Source organism: Lagopus muta, chromosome 17 (genome assembly GCF_023343835.1).
Source record: "Lagopus muta isolate bLagMut1 chromosome 17, bLagMut1 primary, whole genome shotgun sequence".
Taxonomy (NCBI): Eukaryota; Metazoa; Chordata; class Aves; order Galliformes; family Phasianidae; genus Lagopus; species Lagopus muta.
The window spans coordinates 4,308,615-4,336,246 of record NC_064449.1 but is presented as its reverse complement, the minus strand read 5'-3'; the positions used below and the strand labels follow the sequence as shown (position 1 = coordinate 4,336,246).

General features: G+C 46.9%; 1 protein-coding gene across 6 annotated transcripts; it reads right to left on the bottom strand.

The window, feature by feature from the left end:
* Positions 1-28: 28 nt before the first annotated feature.
* Positions 29-26,007, bottom strand: GGT1 (gamma-glutamyltransferase 1). 6 transcript variants are annotated; one of them, XM_048964000.1, is made up of 14 exons: positions 14,431-14,665; positions 8,572-8,739; positions 7,806-7,933; positions 7,490-7,579; positions 6,731-6,923; positions 5,628-5,785; positions 4,634-4,780; positions 4,355-4,491; positions 3,362-3,549; positions 2,399-2,526; positions 1,730-1,842; positions 757-870; positions 247-435; positions 29-159 (listed from the first exon to the last, which is right to left on the bottom strand). In XM_048964000.1, the coding sequence occupies exons 2-13, from the start codon at positions 8,733-8,735 to the stop codon at positions 289-291; spliced, it is 1,707 nt and encodes a 568-aa protein (XP_048819957.1). In that variant the 5' UTR covers positions 8,736-8,739; positions 14,431-14,665; the 3' UTR covers positions 29-159; positions 247-288. The 6 variants fall into 6 exon arrangements, with proteins under 6 accessions (XP_048819957.1, XP_048819951.1, XP_048819956.1 ...); XM_048963994.1 differs by lacking the exon at positions 14,431-14,665 and adding an exon at positions 25,866-26,007 and having other exon boundaries at positions 29-435; XM_048963999.1 differs by lacking the exon at positions 14,431-14,665 and adding an exon at positions 24,291-24,310 and having other exon boundaries at positions 29-435.
* Positions 26,008-27,632: the final 1,625 nt, after the last annotated feature.

Genomic DNA, 27,632 nt, shown 5'->3' with positions numbered 1-27,632 from the left:
TCCTCCTAGCTGAAACACTTCTGGGACGGAGAGGAAGCAGGAATCAAACTCTTCAAGGCAGAACAGACTTTCCAAGTAGGTCGCATCCTGGTTTGTTTCAGCACACTGCTGTGGCACGAGGCACTTCAGTTGTGATTGTTGAGAAGCAAAGTCCCAGTTCTGTCAATAGAACCACAGGCAAATTTGCTCCCTTTCCTGTTAAAGTCCCTGCATTGCAGACCTAAAGGATCTTTCTCCCAGACACACCTCAGTGTCACTAGTGCCCTGATGAAGAAGAGCTGAGCTGGGTCAGTAGCCTGCAGGGATGCCACCTTTCCGGGAATCAGAGGCTGCAGCCCATCCATCATCTGTTCTGAGAACGGCTTGCACAACCGAGATGCCGCTGCCCCCCCGTGTGGTGTTGTGTTTTCTCATCCGTAGTTGCTCTTCTACACCCTGAAACGCAGAAGTGCATGAGGACAACAGGAGAGAGAAACTGCACATGGGCTGGATTCTGTGTCCTGAATCCTCCACGCCTACCCCAGCATGCAATGCCTGCATTATGTAGGTCTCCTAGAACTATAAGCTGTTCCTCTTCTGTGGGACTGAGACTAAAAGTACACTCGAACAGCCCCGTACCGACCTGTCAGCTTTAGTGCTGCTCCCCTAAGAACATTTGGCAACACATAATAATTTTCCACACGCATGTCTTCCCAACACTCTGGATCAGCACCAGACAAAAAGCTCACAAGCACCCCAGCCTCAAATCAGACAAACCTCCTCTATTTGCTCCTCAAGCTCTGTGACATCAGGAAACAGCTGATCGTGAATTCTGGGCTCTTCCACTGCTTTCTTCACATCATAACCAAACCAGATGGAATTGATGACTGCCTGTGAGATGCAAAAAGCCTTAATGTTAGCTCCTTGCCTTCAAAGAGACTTGATCCTTGCAGCAACAAAGGCAGAGATTTCTGACGGATGTTCACTAGAGAACATAGAGGATCTAAATTGTAGTTCCCTCTTCTTCCAGCGCTCCCTCTCATGGGTACATTGCAGCAAGTCAGGCTGTATATACTTAGGATGATTCCCTCATAAAGAGACCATGAGTGGCTAAAATGAACACAGGAGAAGGATCAGATCCTCAGGCTACTGTGGCTGGATTTATCCTGCTGTGAGTAAGGCACTGCTGGCTCGTTTGGCACACAGCAGTCTCCTCAGTGTAAACATACACTTACAGCTTCTCGCTGCTGTGCAACCGGTTTTCTTAAACCTGGCCCATCCCCGCTTGCTAAGATCACAGCTTGAAGCTGCTGGCAAGTGAAAATAGCCTTAGCATCAAGAACTTCAGAAGCTGCTTGTAACAACACTTCTTGCAGAAACTTCAGCTCTGCCTCAGCTAGAAAGCAGGACCCAGTGTGAAGCTGTGAATGGCTGCGCACTTGCACAAGGAGGCAGCTTTCTCCCATTGTTACTTTGGGTGTAACTGGGCTCTTGGAAGTGATAAGAACAACTTGCCAAAGGAAAAGACCCAGTATCACAGGAGGAAGTAATTGTGAGAGGCCCTTTGTCCGTTTGGCAGGAGTTGGGTTTGGAGGTCTGGTCCTCTGAAGGCCAGGCAGGACCCTCTCTTTCAGCACCCAGGCTTGCAGCAGGAAGCCATGGCTACGGTCACATCACAGGCAGAGACTTGAATCCTTTACCCCAAACACTGCCTCCCCCCAAACTTTGCTTTGTCCACATCATCACATACCAGTGCTGTTGCTGTGGTTATTTTTGCTCCTCCAGAAGCACCAACCACCATCCTGATCTTTTTTGTTTTGTCCACCAAAATGGAAGGGCACATGGAGGACAATGGCTGTTTACCTGTTGGGGACACAGATTCAACAGAGGCTCAGTTTTCTGCCTGTAACTTACAGACTGCCAGCTCCCGCTGCACATCTAAACCCAAAGTTTCCATATCCATTTTCCTAACTCATCTTGTGTTTTGTTCATCCCCTGAGTGTCCCACTGTCTCCTATACACATCTCCTCTTTGCTCCCATAATACAAAGTTTAACCCTGGTCTTCTGCACAGGGGGGCTGAAGGCTCCTTCATCTATGGTGCTGTTTCAGTTGGGGCTGTCTGTCACACAGCTGCCTCTCCAACACCACAGGACTTCCCTTTCTGTCCTCTCACTTCCCTGTCTTCTTCCAAAGCATAGGTACAGGAAGGTGGTAGAATCCCAGCCCACATTAGCTGCAGTGAGATGGCTCTGCAGGAAGCAGTGATGGAGCAGGGAGGGAGCTTAAGTTAGGGGCATGAAATGGATCTACCTGCAGCTGCCCTCCAGATCCCAGTGGAACACAGAGAGACAGCTGACAGTGCATACTAATGCAAGATACAGCTTCAACAATCAGATAGCGAGGTAGTTTGCAGCTACCTGGTTCTATGAAATTTGCTGGAGAAGGAGGGATCCCAAATCCATTGATAATGTGAGGTGAGCTGAAGTCATCCATCTCATCATTATATATGATTCCATTCACACTGGATACTACATCAGAGCCAAAGCTAGACAAAACAAGTTGGCACAGACATGTCAAAACCGGGAAGAACTTCAGGTGAATTACTGCAATGTGAAACCTGGGAGTAAATCTCCACTCCCTTCTGCTGGAAAGGACATTCCGTCACCCTTTGTGGGGAAGGAAGCAGTTCATACCAGGAACACACATCTACACAAAGAGGAAAGGCAGACCCAGAGTGCTGCTGCATAGCTCCCCTGCACGGAACCTGAAGACAGAAACACTACAGCAAAGAAATACAACTAATTCCCTTCCCAGCCAGGCAGTCCTGCACTCCTTTCAGAGGCAACATAACTCAAAGGGAGCCACATTTGGAAACGGTTGGCATTTTGCTTAGATGTGTCAAGCAAGAGACTTTTTCTAAGGACAGGAAAAAACCCTCCTCCCTTTCCTCCCCTCTTTCCCCCCAGCTTTAGGCCATATTTACAGAACACAGCTCTTCCTGACAGCACCCGAAGCCAAACACTGCACTTTCAGGCCAGCTGCATTAACTCAAATTCCTTCCAGATGCCTGGGAAATCAGAGCCTGCAGCGATAACAGTGCTTATGGGAAAACCCAGATGCAGTGGATGTTTCCTTGGTGGGTGAACCCAACACAACAGAGGACAGAATCCCACTTCACACATCTTGTGCTCTGACCCAACTACACAAGTCTCAGCAATAAGAACTGACCTACACGCTCAGCACTACAAGTGCCTATTAACAGTGCTACCCATCACTGCCCTGCTACAGAGATGACAGTTCAGTGAGGTTTCATACCAACCACAGAACCACCACTAGGAAGATGGCAGAGGCCTACACAGAAGCAAGATCTGAGCTCATACTATTGGTTGATGGTGCTGGTGGCGGACACAGCACTGCCATCATCAGCCACAATGGAGAGGTGGGATGTGCCGGCACTATCTGCAGTGTAATATTCTGGCTCGTAGTATTCAATTGGATGGGAGGTGTTGTCTGTGATTTTCCTTCGGAGACTATCCGCAAAGAACTCAGACGTCATGTTTCTGATTGCCTGTCGGAGAAATCCAATGCAGTTACTCAGCAGATTAAGAGCCATGTAGTTACGAGGCTGATATCCAACACTTCAGACCATAGAAGAGTGGCAAATCCCAGCAGTGAGGCTATAGTTTTCCAGCAGGGGTTTTCCTTCTTCTTGAAAGATGGACATTGTACCAAAGAGCATTTTAAGCAGTCACGGAAGAAGCTGCACAATGCACCCCTCTGTGTGGGAATTTAATCAGTATCCGTTACTGTAGATCTATGGAAAGCTGTCCTCAACACTGCTGTAAAGGTGTAGGCAAGCACTGCTACACTTGCTTCAGAGATGAGAGAAGAGGGATCAGGTTGAGAGGACTAGACCAAGGCTCTGGTCATTGCGTGGTAAGCTGCAAATTGTGTCCATCAGGCTGGGCTGTGCTCAGATCCTGCTGCTTTTGGAGACTCATGAAGTAAAAGCACAAGGTATGAAGTTGGGAAAAACAGGGATCCTGCCTCACCCCCTCCCATCCGTAGGTCCACTTACTATAGGCAGGACTGTGGCTAGAGAGCTACAGGGGTGCTGGGAGTATCATCTACTGAATAAGGCTCCAAAGACTAAAAAAAACAGGGAGGGTTAGCCCTGACCAAACTCAAGTGCTCCTGGTCAATTGAGGATTTTGTGTTTCCTAAAAGCAGAAAAGTTTCCTCCATTTATATCCCTCACAGCTTAGCCACTTGATATTCAGAGATATTTCAGTGCCTGTTTAGTCACCCAAAACCAAAGTGTCATGTTCCAGTCAGCCTGGGTGTTGCAGAAAGAAAAGGCTTTTGCCAGGTACCTCTGTAACGTTGACAAACTTTGGATCTCCCAGCAAAGTCCTCTTGGCGTAGGCAAAGCGAAAGGCCTCCGCGATGCGGTGGTAAGTCAGACCTTTCTCCTCCACAGTTTTGATGCTGTCAGCAGAGAAATTATATCCTGGCAACAGAAGACAAACCATTGTGAACACAAAGGAAAAGACACACTCCATGGGGCGCTAATACAACTGTCAGGTGGGGCCATCTTGAAACTTGGTCTCTACTCCTACTGCCTGTATGGCACTGCTCAGTGGCACTCTTACCTTTCAGTATGTTGAAAATGAGGGCTAACACCGGGCCGCTCAGGGGGGCATTAGGTGTGTATAGGGTGTAGTCTCCAAGCCTGACCTCGATAGGGTCTTCTACTGTTGCTTTATAGTCCCGCATGTCTTCCATTGTGATAATGCCCCCTACAACAGAAAAGGAAACCATAGATTTGATTTTGTGATCCCTGGTGGGAAGAGAAGGTAATACTCTACTGCCATGCATCACAGCAAGAAGAACAGAAGGGGTCACAGATAAATCCAGAAAGTTGCACAGGTGGTGAATTTATTCCTTGATAGATCCATCTGAGGCTCAGACAGCCTAGTATCGAAGCTGGACTAATTTACAGCAGCCAAAAGGCTGGTGATCCATCTATTTCTATAAAGGACACCAGCAATGTCAAGGAACAAGATGTCCTTTAAGAACCCTGCTTAAAGGAGAAGGATGCAGCTTTTGAGTGCAGATGCCTTGTGCTACTCCACAAGCAGAATAACATGTATGCTCCAATGCTTTTCTTATCAGAAAGGGGAAGACAGTAATTAGCCACCACAAATAAAGCCAGGAAATGACCTGTACACGTGAAATTCACTGAGGCTAAGGAATGCTAGCTAGTAAAATAGGATACTACCACCATCTAGTGGTACTGAGATTAAACACGTTGAGAGTATACGGGACCATGTTTGAGGTAGAAGCTCGATGGAGTCAGGCTCCATGTGTCTACTCTACTATGTCCAGGAACACATAGGCCTTTTAGACTTACGGTATAGAAATATACAGAATATACTCTCCATTTCTGACTGAGTTTCAAATGCAACCATTAAAGTACTGATGGCTTCTTTTGTGCCTCCTGTTGCCACAGACCTCAGAGGTGGGATATCAGGCAGCAGGCATGACCTGCTTCCAAGGCTTTTGCAGGTCAAAGCTCCTCTCTGCACACCAAGCTGCAGCACTCAGGTCACTCACGCTATTTTAGACAGACGTTCTGTTTCTCACCTACACTCTGGATGTCAGCGATGATCTGATCTGCCAGGCTTCCTGTGTAAAAGGCATCTGCTCCTTCATCAGCTATAGTCTGGTACGTGTTGGCTAGTTTAGGCATCTTGACAATATCACCCTCCTGCAGGATTTTCCCATCTTTGCAGAAAATTTCACTGACAGAGAAAGGAGATTAAGAAGTCCAGATGTGAGAGACACGTTCAAAACCATGTGTACCTGTATCAGCCAACAGAGATTTAGTCAAATCTGTCTTCATGTTGTCGTCCTGGAGAGAAGAGGAACTGCCTGAGCTACGCCCCACGGGTCTTGATATCTTTCATAGGAACATAAAAGCAAGCAGTGAATTCTCATAATTTGCTCAGTGAAGCCTGCAGAAGGAGTGTCGGTCTCCCTAACTGTCTGTCAAGGCAGTCCACTCTCCCTGCCTGTTCCTTGGGTTAACAACTGCCTCAAGACACCCATGAGTGGTTCTGTGATTCAATTCTGTGATGAGGAAGCACTGTCCTTGAAGCCAAGCAGTTCAGCTCAGAGCACAGGCTCTGAAGCTACAAGGCTCAAAGCTTCCAGTGAGTACAGGAGAATGCATTTGGATTCCTAATGGAGCACTTTCAAATAGACAGATCCCTGTCTCGTTCCCTCATCAGCGATCACGGATGCAATTGATGCTGTGGGCCTGCCAGAAGAAAGGAGCACAGGCATCCCATTTACATTACAAACCGATTGGTTCCTGCAGCTGGCAGGAAAAGAGTAAGCATGATCTCAATTAGAGCTGGACATAGGCACCATGAGACTGCAAGAAGTGCATTTAAAACCCTTCATGCTCATAATCATTGCCAGAAGTGGATGATCAGAGGCATTGCTTTGGGAAGGCTGACTGCAGAGGAAGAGATGATCCAAAAACTCACACTCTGACAACAGATGAGATATTCAGGGAGAGGAACATGCTTTGCAATTGCCCAAAAGACAGGTAGGATTAACTTAGGCTGCTCAGAGCATGAGGACAGGCCAGGGATTCAAACACTGCCATCAGATTTATCCCAGAAATTACTTCAGCTCCATCTCTGTTCAGTCAGCTTTTTCTACGCAACTGCTCTACCTACCACAGTAAAGGATTGCTTTCAATTGACTGTTGTTTAGATTTCATGGCTGATGCAAGGCCTTTCCCAATAGGAAATCCTTCTCTTGCCAACTTGACGCTGGGCAGAAATAAGTCTCTCCAAGGCAGTTTGCCATGACGTTGGTGTGCCAGTTCATAGCCACGGATTTCTCCTGGAACAGCAATGGACAGTCCTCCTGGAGCAGAGAAGAAATGTGTAAGTCTTCAGTAGCAAGGAAAAAAGAAAAAAAAAAGAAAACAAAAAAGAAAAAGCAGTAGTGCAGAGGAGGGCTCATCTGTTGGCCTTGGTTTTAAGCAGGGATTGTGCATACTATCACTGGTTCAGCCCATGCATGCGATGCTAACAGGATTATTGACACCTCTATCCTCTTGCTGGTAACTCAAGTGTTTGGGCAATTCTCACTTTTCTGTATCAGTGCAAAGCTACTCAGAACACAGAAGGTATCATACCTGCCTGCAGTTCCCAGTCCTTCAGAGTTGAATACACTACAGTAAGAGGGCACAGCTATATGTATATGGCAACGTCCACGCTTGCACACACCAAAATTTCTGTTGTCACACTGCAGCAGCAATTGGCAATAGACTGTCTACACTGCACAATGATACAGCAGTTTGCTTCAATCCTGTTTTTACCAGCATCTCCCAGAAGTTCAACATGCTTATCAGCCCTTCCCCAATGCTCCATTCCTCTTCAGTTCCAGAAGTCACCATAAAGGGAACTGGAAAGAGCCTTTGCCTTTACCTTTCTGAGAGATCTGTGTGTTGTTCCCAAACATGTCTTCTGTTGCTCTTTTAGGAGCCACCTCTCTCGCATTAATGATTTCCACATTTCCTTTAAAGACAGAGGAAGAAGATCACATTTAGCTCAGAACTCAGCACCAGTCACAGTCTGTGCAGAATAAGCCCAATCACTGGGAAGCAGTTTCTTGGCAGTTATTCTGTGGACAACCTCAGAGACTGGGAGAGTCGGTACCTTAACTCAGGTAGCATAAATCACCCCTTTGTGCTTTAAATGGAGGAGCAGAACTGTTCCAGATGTGTACAGGCCTGTCGCTTACCTGCACTGTTATAGATGGTAAAGAAGAGCCCTCCTCCAATGCCCATGCTGTGAGCGTTCATGAGTCCTACACAGAGCAGTGCTGCAATCGCACTATCCACAGCAGATCCACCTTGCTGAAGGATGTCCCTGTGCAGCAGAAGAGAAGCATCTTATGGCAACACAGTGTCTCACAGTGTCTCAGCTATTTGTGAGCTCTGGAGTCACCTCATCAGAGCAGATGTACAGCAAATCTTCTTTAATGCCCATTTATCCGACCTGATCTATGGGTTCCCCACAAACAGTTTTGGGTTTCTATCACCATAAATAAGAGAATCTAATGATCTGGGTACAGACCAGACTGACCTTCATTAAAGACATTCAAACTAGCCTGAAAGCAGCAAGATGTGTCATAGCACCTGGAGGAGGCTGGCATTCCAGCCACATCCATCATACATGAGAAGAAGGAGCCCTGAGATCTGCAGCATGTACATCTAGAACTGGAGGATGGCTTAACAAAAGTATTTTAAAAGAGTTTGAAAAGCATCTCCCATCCCTATTGTTTCTGTGCCTAGGGAATCTTTGTCTACTATTCTGCCTTTGAGTGACTGCATTAACATTAGATGGGGATGGTAAGGGCCCAGGTTTACTCACAGCCTCCTCATTCTACAGGGAGCTGAGTGCAGCTGCCAAGGTTGCATCTGTGCATCAGTGAAACACAGCAGTTTTGTCTCATCTCAAGTAAGAGCTTCACAGCTAAGAAGAACAGTGGCAGAATTAGTGATTACCTTCCAATTACTGAGCATGGTCCTGCGTCTGTAGCCACAGCTGCCCTTTTATAGATGTGTGCATCCTCTGAGTCCGAGCGCAGCCCAAAGAAGAGTGCCAGGAACAAGATGAGCCCCAGCAGGACTGCAGTCAGGACCCCAGTCACCACAAAGCGCTTCCTCATCTTTCTGTGGGAAGAGACATGATCATCAACCTTGCTGTTTCTTGGCCTGCTAGGGAGAAGGTGATCAGGAACAAGAGGAGGCTTGTCGTCTGTCTTCTTCCATATCCACTGTTTCCATCTCCTCTTTCCCCAGCAGCTGGCAGCTCTGCTGATGGATGGTGATTTTGGAAGGAGTGACCAGAGGTAGTGAGAGCCCAATTCTGGCCTTGAAAGGTACATCACAGTGATGTTCTTCCTGTTTTTCCAGCCCTTGCTTGTCAGTGAGTTTCTATGGACTGCTGAGCTGCAGGCAGTGAGCAGCTACCTCCTTCCCTGGACCTCTCATAGATGTCCATGCTCAGATTCATATCAAGACCTTTCCTCTGAGCACTGCTGTTATGGTTTCTCTGTGCAGGACAACTGTTGTAACAACTCCAAAGTTTTGACCAGCTTCCCCTTTACCCCTTACTGCCACACCATTTGCAGAGTGGTCTATTTCACTGAGCACTCCAGAGACTCCTGGAAGCCCCTGGGTAACAGCTCGAAAGTATTAAAGTCCCTGAAATGAAAAAGCCAGCAGCCATGACTTAGGTAACAAACTGTCTGTGTTAGTTTTTGAGTCGCATCATCTCCAATGAAAAAACAGAGAGCTTTAACCTCACTGACCACTACAACACACATCCTAGTCACTAACACGTCACCTTGGCCAAAGCTATTTGGCCACAAGCACAACACCCTCCTGATCAGGATTCTTGGCTAGAGCAGCTTTCCCTTAAGGCTGCCACTTCTAGAAGGCAATTGCCAGTGCTCACATCTCCATATTTTTCCATCCTGCACAAAGATGCTCTTGGGGTGCACAGGTTTACTGTTCATCAATGGGTGAGCATAGGACACTGAGCAGACCTGCAGCAAGGGTGTTCCAGACACACATCAGAATAAGTTGAGAGCTATCGAGGGGATGGAGAGTCATGACATCTTGCTAGGACTGACACTTCATGAATAATATCTACTCTTTGACCCATTTCCTTTCCCCTTACAGGACTATTCAAGCACAAAAGACCTAAATTCAACATAGCTTTTTCAGGGACCAACCCCCTCAGTGCAGTTATAACCATGACTACTATATTTGTGCAATAGCCAAGATACCTTTTACCTTACCAAAGCACCTGCTGTCCTCATAGGCAAACCAATCCATGGCATTGGGAGCGAAGAGCAGATCCACCAACCCCAGCCTCTGTGGCTATGCAGCTGCCCAAAGCAGAGGAACCTCCAGCAGTCAGAGCAGCACTTGGTGCCTTGCAGAGCAAGGAGGCAATGAGTGTGCCAATGCTGACCTAACAGGAGGAAACAGGCCAGGCCAGCCAAAAATGAAGCACTCCTCAAAGGGAGGAGATTGGCAAGCGCTGCCCCTCGGCTTCACTCCCATTCTGCTTATTTCAAATAAGGGAATATCCATTTTCTATCCAAGCCTTTTATCTGCGAGTCTCAGAGCACAAAAGGTGTCTGCTTCCAAGTAAGGCAACTCAAATCAGGGTGTCACTGTGCTGTATGTGCCGTTCTGTAAACAAATGTCAACCAAGGTCAGTGAAAGGTAAATGGATGAGACCTCTTTCCAGGTTCAGAACTTGATTTACACTCAACTACTTTTAAAAGAGACTGCTGGTGTGTTTGCAGAGCAGTTGCTGTGCAGGGAAACAGAGAAGCTATTATGTCCCCAACAATAGCTCACACACAGCCTCAGACTTTAAAGACAGTTTTGTTTGTTGGCTTCAGCACTGGCAGTCTCCTCCAGGCTTCACAAGAAATGCCATAGGATCTTTTATCTGCACTCCAGCTAGGCAGAAGGTACTTTGTTTCATCTGGGCTGTCCCTCCAGCCCCTTGGTGACCCCAGCCCAGTGCTGACATGTTAACCCATCAGCTCCTGCCTTGGACTGCACGGTTCTCCACGGCTGCCTGCCTTGTTGCTGTGCACCTGTGAAGATTTGCTGCCTCATCATGCAAGAGCACCAGAGAAGGGTTGACCTCAGGACTCTGCTCTCTCTTTCACCTCTGAAGAGCCTTTGAAGAGCTCAGTGCTGCGTGCTCAGCTGTTGGGTGAGTGCACTAACCTTAAGAAGAGCCCTCCAGCTCACTGCACGCCCCAGGCACAGCTCCCAGCTGCCTGCCAGCCCCAGGCATTCTGTTCTGCTGCAGCAGAGAGAGCAATCTCAGGTGAGAATAATCCCCTCAACCTTCTGCTCGACTCCCACAAGCTTCATGACCTCTTTTGTGGGCGCACAGTCTATCCTGCATTCTGTGTGCAGTCCAAACTGCCTTTCTGGCTGTGGCACAGCAGAACCCAACAGCTCTTGTTTCCCGTGCAGCAGCTGAGAGACAGAACAGAAGCCTGCAGATACCCACTCTCCCTCCACACCTGTCCCATCTCATTACTCAAACAGTGGAGTTTTTGCACCGGTGCTCCTTCTGAGCCCCAGCTCTGAAGTTCAGCCATCACCTGAGCTGACGATGGTGTTTGCTGAGGCTGCTTTTAACCTCCAGACCTCTGCCAAATGCAGCTGTTTAGGAGCTTGGGTAGCATTGCAGTCCCAGCAGCAGCACTTCTGGAGAGAGGGGCTATAAGGCCATTAAAAGCATCATGCTCATTTCCCAGTGTCATAAAGGTCCACTAGCCAGTCCTAGCTATGAAACGTTACGTGAATGCTGAGATTCACTCAGAACCAGCAAGAAGTAGTTACACCTGTATGAGCCACCCCACTGTGGCACAGTCAGACACGTCACAATTTTCACAACTTTGTTTAAACACAACTGCAGGTTTTGAGCTGAAGGAGTCCTGCTGCAATCGGATAGGCAGTGTTGGGCTGAGGTCAGAGCATCTGAACTGCTCTGTCAGTGGTGTGTGGGTGTGCTGCAGAGATAGGGAACTTGCCAGGGTCAGGGAAAACCCAGGAAAACTAAAGGAGAGGGAGTAAACCCAAAGTCAAATGCATAGCAATAACATTACCGTATTTAAACAGGTATTAGTAACCAAGAATTGAAATACTGTTATCATACCCTATTGCTGCATAGAGTGAACCATCAGTGGCTTTTTCTTTTTTGGCTGACAGCGGAGGTCCCATTATTAATCCACCATTATATGACAACCTAACGAAGGTGCCAACAACTGATCACATAGGTGGAAGCACCTGAAGCATACAGAAGACCCTAAGACAGCTACTTGGGCTGACACTTCAGGATCAGGTACCCTGCCTTCTTGCACAAGATCTGTTTTTGCAGTTGCTTCCCAGAGCTGTTCCCAGCAGCCTACCATGGGGCCAGGCCACATTTAGACATCAGCAAGTGATGTGCTCCCATCCAGCTGTTGCTGGGTCCCCAATGCATCACGTAGCTTTTCCTTCTCCCTGGGAGCTCACAGAAAGGTGGTGTAACAAACAGCAAATGGTTCACCTGTGGGAAGCCTTAGCACTTGGGGTCTGTGCTCATACCTAATTAGCCAGATGACTGTTTAAATCCTTGGGTATAACTGTGCTAACTTCCCCCAGCTGTCACTAAGAACAGCAGGCAGCAACTTCAGCTTTCATCTGCAGGAATATCCAGACTCATCATCCTCTGAGCAGCTAATTAGCTGGGGTTATTTACTCCAAGAGAGCTTGCATTGAAGAAAACTAGGACAAAAGCAACACAAAAAGTATACTGCTGCTGTCCAGAACTAATTCTGTGAGTTTATCCATTCCTTCCTCTTGCAAAAGGAAAAAAGGTAGTGAGATCTATTTGTTACTGTGGGCTATCCTTCATAAATTTCTGTTTTATAGCAGTTCCATATGATTTAGCATTGATGCTGGCTAATTCTTCAGGGTCTTTTGCCCTCTTCCTACTAAAACTGTTCTTTCTGTCTTCCAGGGCATGTTCTGCCTTGTCCTTATATACCAGATCTGAAGCTTACGTTGCCCATTCCCAACCAAGCACTCCTTCATTACATAATTCACAGGTCTTAGGTTGTGGAAGGCTAATATATGGCATAATCACGCAAAGACAAGAGGATAATCACCTTACACAACAAGGACAGAACTAAGATCATAAATGTACCTTTTACATCAAATTTGCCTCCTGCCTTCCATGTTAGAGCTCCCTGCAATGGAATCTTCACACCTTTCCCCAAGTAGTCCCAAAGCAGCAGTGAGCTGCTGCAGATTACTTATTCCTAGGCTGAACTGGAATGGCTCAGATGCAGCATTTCTACCAACAGGTTTGGGTTAACCCAAAAGGCAGAGAGCTTTGTGACTTTGTTAGCCATCACATATAACCCTGCTTTTCCAGGGCTCTGTTGGAATAGACATCTGCTTCTAAGCACTATCCTTCTGAGAACAAAGGTAGAAGGGCTTGTTCCCCTGTGCCTTCCATCCTGTATTCAGACACAAAGGTCTGACTTTCTCACATCAGCCTCCCTATTGCAGCCTTGCCCTGCAGTTACTGCAATAAGACATGTACTTAAGGCACTTGAGATTCCAATCTACAAGTTCATGTGCTAAATACTTTTTGCCCTTAGGCCTTTTACTCAGCAGCAGCCACTGGGATGCCTCTGATCAGGATTCTGGTTCTCCTACACTCACCCATGCCAACAGACAAGCAGAGTCTCCTGCCAGCTACTGATCTCAATGGAGCAGCAGGCATTTTTCCTTAACTATTCCCATTTTGTCCACACGATGCCCTTGAGAGACTTCAAATGAGTGATCAACAACTGCCTCCCCTTATAGAGGAAATCCTGCCTGATTCAAGTTTTACACAGACTGCTGTGGAGAACTGTGATGTAAATACTGAAGTAGTTGGGAATCAAAACAAACAAACATTCTAAATCTAAGCCCTTTTTTGGGGTCTCACAGAATGAGGCAGGTGTTATGCTCTGGTGTTAGGCTACAATTTAGAACTAATACATTTTTGTACTCCCCCACCAGGAGAGATATTCAAGTTGAAGTCTTGTGCAGTCTTCATCTCCATCAGCAATAAAGAAACTGAAGCAAAATTCAGTCAAGCCATGAAGAAGCTCAAAGAGGCTTCCAAATTCAGGACTGGGCACTGGTGGGCACAGAGCAGTCCCCAAGTACTAACCCTATGCTGCTGCTTCACCACAGAAATACAACAGCCCCATTCAACCATTCTGCACAGCCAACACCTCCATGTCAGCCCCTGTCCCACTGCCTGCACCCTATATATCTTGCTGCCTCCCTCTCCTCAGGCACAGCTTAAAAGTTTTTAGCATTCTCAGCTTCAAACATGGCATTGAGAGCTTACAGATACACGCAGGTACTTTATAGGCAGAAAGGCTTCAGATGAACTCTGTGAGGCCATGATGTCAAAGCCAGAGGTAATCCAGCATCACAAAAAATACATGCTATTAAAGTTTTACAAAGTCATTCAGAACATTGCTGTTCCACTCACCTCCAATTTAAAATCCAAATGTTTAATTAAAATAGTTTTATTCTCCCACCACTTGCAAAATATGCTTTCAGAATATCTTCTTCCAATAAACTGGGAGCTGTTCATTAGAACTGGGCTTATTCAGGCAGAATAATCAGGTCCTATCATTCTCTTTATGTAAACTTTCATCTGATGCACCAAAAAAACATACTGTTCCATGTTCTGCTGCTGAAGAAAACCCAAACAGCATGGCAAGGGTGAGGGCAATGGCTCAATTGATGTCATTTCTAACTTCCCCTTACCTCTCAAGAGTACTTCCACTGATCTGTTCTGTCCTTTCGCATAGATCCTTATTTACTGATATCCTTTGAATATCCTTTCTGAAGCAGTGAATCCCGTTCTTGAGCCAGTATGTTCCTGTAGCACTAGCAGTAAGCACTTGTCTTTCCTGAAAAGCTCTCCAAAGCTTGCTGTACTATTTGATATTTGTACAGCTCTACTTACAGAGATTAACCCATTGAAACTCATTACTTTTGAATTCACAGTACTGGAGGAATGCTTAAGTAATCATTGACTAGGTGAAGAGTCAAGAGCCAACACCCTTTAATATGCATAGCTTAGCACTCATAAATGTTGTCTATCACCAGCAGAATAATCATTCATTTTTTGATTCTTTCGCTACATACTGGCTAAGCAACTGAACAAATATATGGTCACACCAAGTGCCCATCTCCGTAGCATCCAGTATGGTCCATACTCCTCTTGCCCAACCAAATGGTGCTCTTGTAGTTTGCATTTGGTTTTTTAAGTGTGCCTTGCAGCTTAAACCCAGACACACTGACAGATTTAGCTGTGACAATGTTTGATTGGAGTATCCTCTGCCAAGTGGGAGCAACCACCTGCTGAGGACACTGATCAGTTCTTCAGCAATCTCAGCTACACACTAACTTAAACCATCATCACTTTGAGTTCAGCTTAATGCTCCAGCTGCAATAAGATGACACACTGCCTGTTCTACCACCATTCCCATCGCAGGGAGGATAACAGAGGAGACATCTAGAGATGGAGAAACCTGTCCTCCACCACTAAATCTCACTGAAGCTTTTGAGCAATAATCCTGTGTCTGTTTGCACAGCTTCCAGTTGCAGATCAAAGATTGCAGCTCACTTGCTATTGAGCATAGTATAAACCCCAGCAGTAACCCAAATTCAAGGTGCAATATCTGCCCTTGAACTCCAATTACTCAGCAATGAAAGCTCATCTCTCTGCTGCTGTACAGATCTTGATACGCAGCTCAGAGCCAGCTTGAACATGAGAGTTCAGTGCCCATCCAGAACACAGCACAGACAAATCATAGCCTGCCTAAAATTTGGTCACAGCAAGGCTCCAAGCCTATGCATCCTAAGCTGGTTCTTCAGTCAGCAGGGTGTCCTGCATGCACTGGATGAAGCAAAATCTGTTTGGATACCAGTCAGCTCTGCTAGATGCTATCTTTTAACATAGCAGGATCAGTAGTTTAATGCCTCAATTCCAAACCTGTCCAGTTTCTCCATCCCAGTCCAACCTTTGACAAACTGGATCCTTACTTATGTTAGAGGGACAGGGCACGTACTGCAATGAATCATGAACAAAATCTGTCTTAGCACCAAGGGTAAAAGCTTTGGGAACACAAGCCATACCTCCTCTACTTAAAATTACACAAGCATTCCAGCCTTGAGATATTTGGAAGAGAGTTAGCGTGGGCCCATCTTCAAAAGGGACTTCCTAGTACCCCTCTAAATGAATTGTGGAAAGATATTTGCTCTTTGCCCCAAACAAACTAAAATGTACTTTTAGTCTTTCACACCTAAGTGAGGAGACAGGGAAAAGAACTTTTACTCTTTGCCCCATTACTGAAAGTCAAATCCTATGGCTTTTCTTCAAGGGCAGTGCAGTCTCATCTGTAGTACAGCCTCACCAGTACAGAGTTGGAACAAGCTGGACATTCCCCAGCAAGTTACTCTTTCACTTACGTACAAGTAGAAGAGTTGAAGATGGGGTCAGAGGATGTTAAGAAATCTGAAGGTAGTACTTCTGGTTCTGGTAGGTAAATAGTAAATAGTTTGCTATGCACATGAACAACTACAGCATTTCAATTGTACGTGGTTTTGGAAAAGTCACTTATCTCTGTGTAGTCATTAATCCACTGCATTGTCCTGTTATGACTAAGCAGCAGAGCCGCACCTCAAACAGAAACAGCATGGTCCATGGAAGTGCATTACAATAAAAAAATGTTAAAAAAAGAAAAAAGTACTTTCTGCATGGCTGATTGTGGTGCTCATGATGTGACCATCTCTGACATTCTCTAACAATTAGTGGGTACTACTGAAACATGAGAAGCAGAGTGAAATCTCTGCCTCTTCCCCTAAAGGAACACACCTGGCAGCATATGAAGCAATATCTTCAGAGCCCTTGTGGAACTTGTGGGTACTGAAAAGCATCAGGAAGCATGAAGGCACTTCTGGGTACTTTCTCTTTTTGCTTCATCTCTCATCATGTACTGATTTTGCTGTAAGAATTTCAGGAAATGACATCAGCAATAGCTGACTACATAAATCATGTAATTGAGTCTCCTTTTCACAGAATCCTTTTTATTGCAGATCACACAACCCAAGCTCTCCATTTCCTGATATTTCAATAAATACATCATCAGAATGGAGGAGATATCCTCATTTTGCAGCTTACCTACTTTTTCACGAGGACATTTCTCCTCCAACAGAACAACGTTGCAATCCAGTGCTATCCCAATGCAAGCATCAGAGAGGTTCGGAGTACCCAGTAACACATGTTAGTTGTGTGTAAGGCTCCTTCCTGCTAAGATCACTGAGATATGTCTAAAGAGTGAAAATTCTGATAAAGCCTTTTGAAGCTGTACTTTTCTGACATCACGGATTCATGCCACCAGCAACACTAACAAAGTTATGATCCCAATGGATTCTGATTTTCATGAGGTCATTATGATCCTTACAATACTTGAGATGCAGAAGGGAGATAAATCTAAATGGACTTATAATTAGACAACGGTATGAGGTACCCAGATGGATTATGGCAGGCGTAATGATGTGTAGATCATATGGCTTAGGTTATAAGAAGGGTCAGTGCAAAGAGATATTTCCTGAGATTTCTTTATGTCTCGTGTCATCCTCTAGCCAAATGAAGAGGATGGAAGCATGGAAGAGATAGCAGTTTACTACTCTGCTATTTCATTTTTTCAAGAGAGCATTCTTGATTTGGATAATAAAGGATGTTATTTCCTATTTTCTGTTCAAGTTGGTTCGTGACTTTCTACAATAACTCCATATATCAAAGCTGTACACAATGACAGGAACAAGGACCGGGTCATTAAAACTTAAGTCCTATCTGATAATCAACGCGAACATTCCAGTTCCTCCCTACTGGAAATTGTTACTGTTCAAGGCTCTTCTTTTATTACCTTTCCCCACTGATAAATTCATTGATCGCCACCTGGGCTCGAGCAGTACTCCCAAATTTTACGTCAATCTCAATTTTCCAAGATTAATATGTACCACTTATTTATCAGCTTTATGAAGCCCTTTCATCTTTGCAAAGCCTTTCTGCTGGGTTACCAAAGGCAAGTGTTCTTGCTGCCAGACCTACCTTTCCTGCAGCAGCCAGCAATCAGCTCAGCAGCCTGACATAGCTTCACTCAACCTCACCATGCTGGAATAAAAGAGGGGAGAGGGCTAATGAAGGAAGAGAGGAAGAAAGAAGGTGGAATAACAGGAGAAAGAATAATCTTTAAAGTGCTGGACGGGAAAAATGGAAGAAGAGGGAGAGAAAGAAGCAGATAGGACAACAGAAAAATACTGAAGTGTGGGAAAGGGGAAAATGAAAGGGCAAAAATACAACGCCCGCTCTCAAGGGCAGAGGTTTCTTCCCTATAGCCTGCCCTCTGCATGCACTTGGAGGTGCTCAGATCACAGCTGAAGTTTGGACTTTCTTAGTCCTTTGCAGAGGGTTTGTTTAACATTATCGACACATTAAGTAACTATTGATTGTAGAACATCTGAGCAGGAAATAATACAGGTTTCAAACTAAAAAAAAAAGGCCTTCGGGCTGCATTCGCTGAAGAGATTTCCACAGACTTCAGTGGAACTTGGAGAAGATATCCATTTTCCAGTAGAAAAAATTAAAATCATACCACCTGCTTAGATTCACTTGCTTTTGCTAAATAAAGGCTTTACAAATAAATGAGATAGATTGCAGTGCAGCAGCTTTGAATAACAAAGACCAGGTCTTTGATGTCCATATGTCTGGGAGGGCCGTTTGTTCTGGCAATGAGCACACAGTCTCCTAGGCACTGTTCTGATCACTCAGATGTCTAAATATTTGTTTTCCTGGGCAGAATCTGTTCCCTTACACACAAATGCAGTTGTCCTTAATAGCTCAGTTTTCTCTCCGACTCCTCAGCTGGAAGCCTCTCCCACATTCTGCTTCTGGAAGTAACTCCCAATACCGTCCCACAGTACCTGCACCCTTGGGCTCTGCACCTGCCTTGCTACCTGTTAAGAAAACTTGTCATTGCTTGATGTCCACTCATACTACAGGCAAAACCATAGGAAAATTGTGTCTGTTTCTTGACCCTAAATACCAGCTTTTCCACGAAATTCTTCTGTCTTAATTAGGAATGAAGAGCATAAGCAAACTGGTTGTAGACTGGGCATCTTTGTGAGAATCCTTCTTTGTTTTTTGGCTCAAAGCTTGCTTCCTGAGGTCTCTCTTGTGATAAGACTCTCAATGATTTGTTGAGGAGGCAAGTGATGGGTGCTAACCGTGTGACAATCGATATTGCTTTGGGGACATTTGAAAGCCCCTTCCTACAGAGCTGCTTGCTCTGTAGAAGAGCAGAAGAGAGTGCTCAGGAATGTTCACTGGCAGAAGATCTGGCCTGTGGCTAAACTGCTCCAGCTTGGTATGGGAGGCTGGGGGGATGATGCCATTGTGTCCTGTGAAGGCAAGATACAAGTTGGTGTCTCCCTGCTCCCTCTTATCTGCTGGCAAGGCCAGGAAGATAAGAACAAAGGAATTTCCTGCTGAGGTTCCAGAGCCAGAAGCTGCCACTCCAAGGAGAGCTGACTTAACCACCTTGGGTTTGAGCTGTCACTCAAAAGAGAGCTGACTCGACCACTTTGAAGGCATTGAAAAGGGACCATCATCACCCTGGTCCTTGTTGTGGTTCTAGTGATCATCATCAACAGAACAGTGCCTGACGACCCACCACTATTGAAGATCAAAGACTGAACTACGAACCACGCTGGATCCATGGTGGTGACTATCTCCCTCTTGCTTCCTATAAGGACTCCTTGCTTCTTCTTTTCTATCTTTTCTATTGCCCTCCTTCCTTTCCCCAGTACCCTAATTCATAATAGTGTCCGTCCTACCCTTCCCCATTTCCCTAATTAAGATTTATAATAAACTGGTCGGACCCACATTTGAACCGTTGTTTCTTAATCTCACATAATCTCATAATCTCACTCCAGGTATACACATAATAAAAGAACCTCCTCTCCCTCCCATAAATTGGAGCGAGACAATCTTCAAGAACTGAATGGGCAACACAGAGGTTAAATAGCTCGCCCAGTGTTGTACATTAAATTATATTTGCAAAACAGATCAAGACTCTGGCACCTGTGATTTAGCCTTCATTAATATGGAGGTGATTTGAAAGAAGCCAAAGTCATTGAGGTAGACTGACATCTGGCAGTCCCTATAGAACATAAACATTCTATTGACCTGAGCTGGAAGGCGTGTGAAACACCCTCCATAAAGCATAACTAAAGAGCAGGAAAGATGTAACATAGGGAAAGAAACAACTCTTCTATTTCATGCCCCAATCCAACCAAAACATGAAGACAAGACAATAAAATCATGCTATTTACTCACCACTTTGAAAGCTCAGCTCTCCCTGGGTGCAGTTCACCCTTCTGCTGGCAACACCAGGAGAAGGCACTTCTGCCCTGCCCTCTTGCCTCTTATTCCTCAAGGATTCCCCGAAGCAAGGATTTCAAAAGCTGAGTGGCAGCAAGACTTTATGCATGGGAGTGGTCAGCCAAGGAGGTGATGTAATGAAGTTATATTTTTGGGCAGAGAAGGCACAGCCCCTGACCCCCCTCCTGAAGAACTGCTGGCTCATGGGGCAAGCTTGGAACAGTGATCAGATATTTTCCATGCTGCAATTTCTCATGGTAAGCGGAACAGCATACAGGGTGGAGGGCAAGGAAAGATCAGTCTTGAATGAGGACAGTAGTTTGATGTTGGGTCCCAGGAGTGAATCTGTACTAGCCGTCATTTATTCATGCATCAAACAATGCCCTGCCAGTCACTGGCTTTGCCTATGGCACAAGCTCTGGTAGCAAAGATGCTCTCTGCATTACAGCATCACTACCATCATACCCACTCCTGCACTCTCCCCCGTTAGCTGATGCTGGAGCACTGCCCAACCCAGGGCCAGATGGCTGGGAGCCCTGCGGAGGTGAAGGAACGTTTATCACGTAAGAGGGATTATCCTGGCTGCTGACCCGGGAAGCTCTTGAGAGGTACATCCTGCTCTTCTCCATCAGAGGAAGTCTTGTAGCTTCTGAATGGAGAGGAAATCTCTCAAGGATGTACCATTGCTCTCCAAAGGAAAAAAAAAAAAAATCATTTGCAACTTCCGTCATCATCATTTTTTGATCTTTCGCTGAAGGATTTGTTTGACTGTGAGAGGCAATGTCATGCATTAGGACAGAGTCTGACCAACTCAGCTTATACACTATTAGCTGTACAAGCATCTCTGGTACAGCTGTATAGCAGGAGATGCCAGGTCTAACAGCCATGCGAGCATCTTCTCAGCTGAGACAACCAGAAAAGGCAAGAACTGCTCCAGAGTATCATGGAGTGGAAATCCGAATTACCATCATTTGCCAGCAATGACACCAGCTTCATACAACAGCAGCCAAACAAATGCCCAGCTCATTCCATCAAAATCCCACACCAACAGGATCCTCCACAGCTGGTTTGTAGGTCAGGGTGGGGAAGGAAGACATACGAATGACTGTCACAGGCAGAGCTGCTTGTGCAATTGGACAGGGAACGAAGTTCCTTTTTCTCCTTCCCTATTAAGTTAGTTTTCAGTCAGAAATCCCCCCCATCCCATTTCCATAACACAGTGCCAGCATAAGGAAGAGAACTATTTAGAACACTTAAAAAGAGCGTTCCTATATGGTCTGAATCTCACTGACCTTAAAGACTTGTGGCTGCTTTGTTGTAGTGTCACAGGAACCAAGAGCAGGAACAAAGCAAACCAAACAAAACCAGAGCTAGATCCACTTGTAACTTATGGGAAAGCTGCATAATATATATATATATATATTATGTATATATTCACATCTAGGATGGATGTTTTCTGATGTATGTAAGACTGTAATTTACGGAAACATGATCTTGTTCTGTCACTTTGGGGTTTCCTTGGCTTTATTCTTGCACTCCTACCTTTCTGATTCTCTCCCCAGTCTCACCTGTTCAGAGCCAACAAGGGTCTGGCTGGAGCAAATCTGCCTGCTGGGGTTAAAGCACAGTGCTCCCAAACACCACAGCCTGTCCAGACCACCAAATTCTCATCATTACAAAAATATGTTCTACTCAACAGCATTTTTAAATTCCTACCAGGAAGCCTTATGGGCTCAGATGAAAAAAGCTTTCATATCCCCACTTTAGGGATAGGAACAGAGACAATCCTGCCCAGGGCTGAAGCTAGGAATCTTCTCCTAATCCCCTTAAGCATCACTGCTTTTCTCTGTCACATTTCCAATATATACTCTAAACTCAGATGCAGCTGGAAGTGACAAGTGCTGGGGCTGACAGCAATCTGACTGCACAGTGCCTGCAGCTACGTGGGCTGTTGTTTGCTCTCTTTCTCATAGCTTTGGTTTCTCCCCCGCTGTAAACAGGAAATGAATAAAACATTTTCAGGTACCTCCTGAAAAATGACAGCAGATCACATTGCAGCGGAGGAACTGAAAAGAAGTTCAAAGTGTTTGAACTACTTAATGGCAAACTTGCAGCTCATTATAGAAAGTTGTTGGGTGACCAATTGCTGCTAAAGTCTAACCAAAGCAAGAGGACCCTAAAACCAGAGAAACCAGGACCTTTTTCTCAGGAAAAGCCAAGGTCTGCCACACAGATCTCCATAAATCTGCTTTCCGTTCTGCCTGAGGACCAGCAGAGCTCAGGGCTGTGAGGCTCAGATACACTCCTGGATACACACCAAACTCTGACCTGACTCAGCCATGTGGAGGGGGAACATATGAGAAGGAATTTTTCCCATTGTTTTCCTATAAGGCAAAGAATCTCTTTTTAAAAGAGAACAGTAGGGACCTACAATCACAGCAGGAAGCCAGAGAGATGGGAGCCTGTCCAAAGGACTTCTGCATCAGGGGGGTTCGGTGCTCACAGCATCTCCTCCTCCAGGCAAAGCATAACAGGCCTGCAGGTGGACTGTTTTGGGATCCCTTTGCCATATCACAAATGGATCTCTGGGGAAGGCTCTGCTTGTTTGCACACCATGGCAAGGCTGTGCTTTGCCAGCATTGCAGGCAGCAGGCCAGCAACACCTGCACAACACAGCACAAGGGTACACAAGGGAACAAGCCGCTTCCATGCAGGGACAAATGGCAACAGATGGGAAACCACCACCTGGCTCCCAAAGATACAAGTCAAGATGAAGGTTACTGCAAACACAGACATTAGATCACAAGAGCTGCAGCAGCCAGTCCCTTTGGGCTCAAATGGAGGGGACCAAGACCCTCCCCAGTCCCTCATTGTTGCTTTACCTCATTTGTTGAGAACACCCTGCAGCTCTCTGACATACGGGAAACCACGTGTTTACTGATTGCTGCCATGCCTCCCTCCACCCCCTCCTCGCATGGGTGGTCAGACGATCTGCAGAGGGATGATCTGTGGGTGAGATCAGCCATGCGTGTAATGGGGAGAGAAGGGAAAAGTCCAGTCCCCTGGGAGAGCTCCTACAGAGAGAAGTAAACTTCAACCTCCAGGCACAGCAGGACAGGCTGGGCACAGCGCGTTGAATGAAAAAAGAGCAGGAAGGAGAAGGGAAGAGAGGCAGAGTGCAGGGGCCCAGGACTCGGTCTGGCTGCTCAGATCTGCAGCTCTCAGAAGTGCTGGCTACTCTTGAAAGGGCTTCCTGCCTCCCCACAGCACACAGATCCCTTTGATTTGGGATCGCTGAGAAGGGCACGGAAACGCAACGGCGGCAGAAATGAAATGCAACAGGGAGATGACGCTCAGGAGACCCATCCTTATCAAGGAAACAAATCGATATCAAAGAGAGGCTGCAGGGCCTTTTGTAAAACCCACAACTGAGCCAAATCCTGCCTGATTCACATAGTGGTCCTCTGGGAACTCCATCACCAGCAGTGTCCCAGAGGAGGGCCCATATGCCAGGTTGGGCTCACAGATGCACTTCACACACCAGTCAGCACTGGCCCTGTGCGTGTGCTTCTGAATTACAGTTCTCTTTGCAGCGCACCTTTCTCCCAGAAAGGACAAACTGCATAACTCTCAGCTTATGAAAATCACACTCAGAGTTTCTGAGCTGCTAATTAACAGCAGTGTCACTGTAATTAAAGCTGGGTCACACGTCAAGGGAGCTGGAAGCGTGGCCATCCCCTTACCCACACTGCTCTGACCAGATAGGCCAGCCACAGCCATAAGGTCAGCACCTCCTCAGCACTGAACATCCTCAGGTTACAGCAGCATTGACCCTCTGCAGGATAGGGACAGACTGAGCCTCGGGGAGGCAGTGCTAGAACTGGGGAGAGAAAGGGGCTGATTCCTGTTGCCTCTGGGTTGGCAATAAAGCACGTTGAATTCTGTTTCCTTGCATGTAGAGCAGATGGTTTGTGCTACCCTGTTCATTAATGGGCTCTTAGGACAAAGAGAAGTACTCTTGTTATCCCCAGTCCACACAAACACACCCTTTAAGCTGCTACAGGCTGTAGCACACCTTCAGGCTGGGGAGGGAGTTGTGTAGGCGAAGATGCAAAGCCCCAGGGGACATCAAGACCCAAAGAAGTAAAGGACAGCAACAGAGGAGCCTACAAACCTGTGAGAAGCCAGGAGATTGCTGGGGAGCCTGTCCTGTATTCTTACACTGCTCCGCCTGGGGAGAGAACAACTTCAGGTGTGGAAGCACCATGCAGAGCACAGCTGTGGCTGTAGGCACACAAATTGCCAGAGCACAGCTGGCACCAATTTGCCTTCAGGCAAGTTGGGGCTGGACGAGCACCAGCCTGCTGCTGCCCTTGGGATGCTTTGGGGGAAATACCACCTCCAGGAAGATGGAGCTCTGGCTGGGGAAAGCAGATAAACCCTGACCGTTTCAAGATGGGTTTCCTTCCCACTCCAATCTCTAGAGTTTCAGCTCTCAGCAGGATGCAAACACATCCCTAAATGACTTCCTGGAGTCCTGGTTTCAAAGATCAGCCTTTTCAAAAGCAATAAGGCACCACAATCAATAGCAGCCCCAGGAGAGCCCCAGGCATTCCAGCCTCAAAACCACTGAGCCATCCCTACCCTAGCAGAGGCTGTGGGGCCAATCTGCCTTTCCAGTGAAAGATACTGAGACTTCCTAAGAAATCAGGCTTAAATAAATATAGAGATAAAAAAAGAAGAGTGGGAAAAGCTAAGTTTCAGGAGCAACATGGCTCAAAACCAAGAGGAGCAAAGCTCATGGCCTCCTGGATGTGAGCAAGAGAACTAAGTTACATCCAGCTGCTCCTTGAACAGTTTGATTACTGATTCCCCGAAGCTGTGAGTATGAAGTCCTGAAAAGTGATATGAGATAATTGCTTTCAGCCAATAAAAGTTGTGAGAAGAGAATGAGCAAGCACGTTTTCATGTGGACAAAGCTTAGAGTAGAGCACCCTGCCCAGTAAGGAAAGAGCTGCATACAATACATGGAGATAGCAAAAGAGATCAAGGAGGGTTTTGAAAGGCTTGTGGAAAACTTGAAAATGTTATGAAACAGCATGAATAAGAGCAGATGGAACTCAGTGCAGTGGAAGGAGAGGTGTGTATTGGTCAATGGGAGCTAACAGCTCCTTTCACCACCACTACACCACACATTTGTGGAAAAAACACAGTGAGAAGGAAGCAAGGTGTTGCCAGATCCTGCTTCGTCCCATTGCATTGAGAGCTTAGAGAACTGGGTCTGTATGGAGCAACTGCACTTCTCTGAAAAGGCTCAAGAGGTCAGAGTTAAGAATCGAAGCTGGCAAAACGAGCACCAGCTTTACGAGCTGCTTGGAAAGCAACTCCAGGCGAGGAACTCTCTAAGAAACAGCGTAGCACAAAAGATTATGCCCAGCAAACTGTGCTGACATACAAAGACAAGGGCTCTGCCTACCGTGTTCCCCTAAGCAAAACTTGCTGTTGCTCCCCTTGGAGAGCACTGAAATCCATCCAAAAAGGAGAATTCCAGTTCTGACAGAGGTCAGTCTTTTCTAGTCCATTAAAACATCACCGGAACGCCTGGAAAGCAAAGGCGGGGTCACGGCGAGCCCCGGGCCCTCCTCTCCCTGCCTGCAGCTCCCAGAGCTCAGCCGGATCTCACCTGCAGCCCCCGGCCGGGGCCGCTCCCCCTTCCCCCCAAGTGCCCACGTTCGTGCCCCGCTCCTACCTGCAGCCCCTGTCGGGGTCCCGCCGTCACCCAGATCCCGGCACAGCGCCGAGGGGAGGGAGACCCGTCCCCGGGGAGCCGGGCTGCTCTGAGGTCCGCGGTGAGGTTGGGGCAGCCCCAGTTCTGGCGTCGGGCACTAGGTGGCATAGACGGGAGGAAATTCCAGCACAGTCCGCGAGCGGGTCCGCGCCTTTCATAGGATGGCTTAGGTTGGAGTGGACCTTAAAGATCGGCCGGCTCCAACCCCCCGCCGTGGGTTGGTTGCCCATCCGTGGCTTTGGGCACCTTTCAGACGAGAGGCTCCTCGTTCTCGGACGTAACTGCTCGCTAAGCACAGGCCCACTGCCTCGGCTCGTGGAGCAGCCCTGGGTTTGGCTTGAAAAAGAGGGGATGAAGGATGAAATTGCCCCTAGGGGTCAGCTGCCCTGTTTCACTCTTAGACTGCACTTCAGCCATCAGCAGGCTCATGCACACCAGCAGCCCCAGGGAGGGAGGGATGCCGAGGGCCAGCAGTGCCTCTTGGGTTCAAGGAGAGCACCCCAGTATCTCTCCCTTGCCCTGTGCCACGACCATGCAGCGGATGAAGGCATTTGGCCACCTCTCTCACAAGCACCATCCTGAGGCCAGCCCCCATAAAGCTTTTCTCCCTCTCACCTCCCTTCCTTTAGGACTGCTTGCAGTCCCATGGAGATCTCCCCAACCTCATCCACTTGGCCCTTTAAGGCGTGGATGAAATTCCTCACTGGTGAACTGCACAGACCGACGCGATGAGGCAAAGCCATGCAGAACTGCTACAGTCAGCACAGGAGAGGCCAAGGAGGAAGAAGAAGGAGGGGAGGGTGGAAGGTTGTCTGCTGGCCTCTGCTGTTCTGACAACAGAAGCTCACTTGGCTTCAAAGGTTAATGCAGCAAATGCATCTGGTGAGGCTCATGGGCTCTGACAGCCTGTCTGAAAGGCTCCATCTGCAGCTCAGCAGGAGGGACAGCTGCAAGGAGGGCACTGGGGGAACAGCATGCTGTGTGCACAAGTGGCACAGGTGGGCACTATCTGAACCTGACAGAGCCCAAAGGGGCTTAGCAGCGCTGTGGTGCTAACAGCACATACAAGGAGGGGAAACCTGTTTGCTGGAGGGAGCAGGGCTGTGCTGTAGCCTCCTGGAAAAGCTCAAGCTAAGCAGTTGGGCACACTGGGACCCTGAGGATCTTTCTGCCATGCACAGAGGTCTCTGGACAATCTGAAAGCCTAAGGCAGAGGTAAGGTACACACCACCAACATCAGGTCCTGTGCTCCCCTGGGGGCTATGGTTGCTCTCAGCAGTTTAGCAGCATGCTAAGATGCTCAGAGCCAATATAATCTGTGTGCTTGGCAGTTTCAAATGCCAAAAGCAGCTTAACAGCACCAAGCGTTGCCTTCAGCCGTCCCTCTATAGCTTTAAGATGGTTTAATTCTTTTATGGAAATGTAACTCCAGAAATTGCTGCTGTCCCTTTTAAGGCAGGGATTTAAGAAGCTCTTTAGAAATATTTTTGTGAGACACAACACATCAAATGGAATCCCAGTGGGACACGCTACAAGATCAGATGTCTCTGATACTGAAAATGCAAGAAGCTCACGGCACAATGTGGGTCTGTGAAATTCCTCCACTGCTCCTGCTGAGCCCAGCAAGGCTCCACCCCTCCTAGCACCCAACCTCACACTGCAGCCTCATCTAATCACAGCAAAACCCATCTAAGTAATATGGGTGCAGAGTGTTCCTGGCATGGAGAG

Bases quoted from the DNA above. Each gene is read 5' to 3' on its own strand.
- GGT1 (XM_048963994.1), bottom strand. From the start codon at position 8,735: ATGAGGAAGCGCTTTGTGGTGACTGGGGTCCTGACTGCAGTCCTGCTG. The intron at 2,527-3,361 runs GTATGAGCTCAG...TGTTTTGTCTAG, and splicing joins ACCAGCACCATCAACCAATA to CTTTGGCTCTGATGTAGTAT. The intron at 871-1,729 runs GTATGTGATGAT...TGCATCTCACAG, and splicing joins TAACCACAGCAACAGCACTG to GCAGTCATCAATTCCATCTG.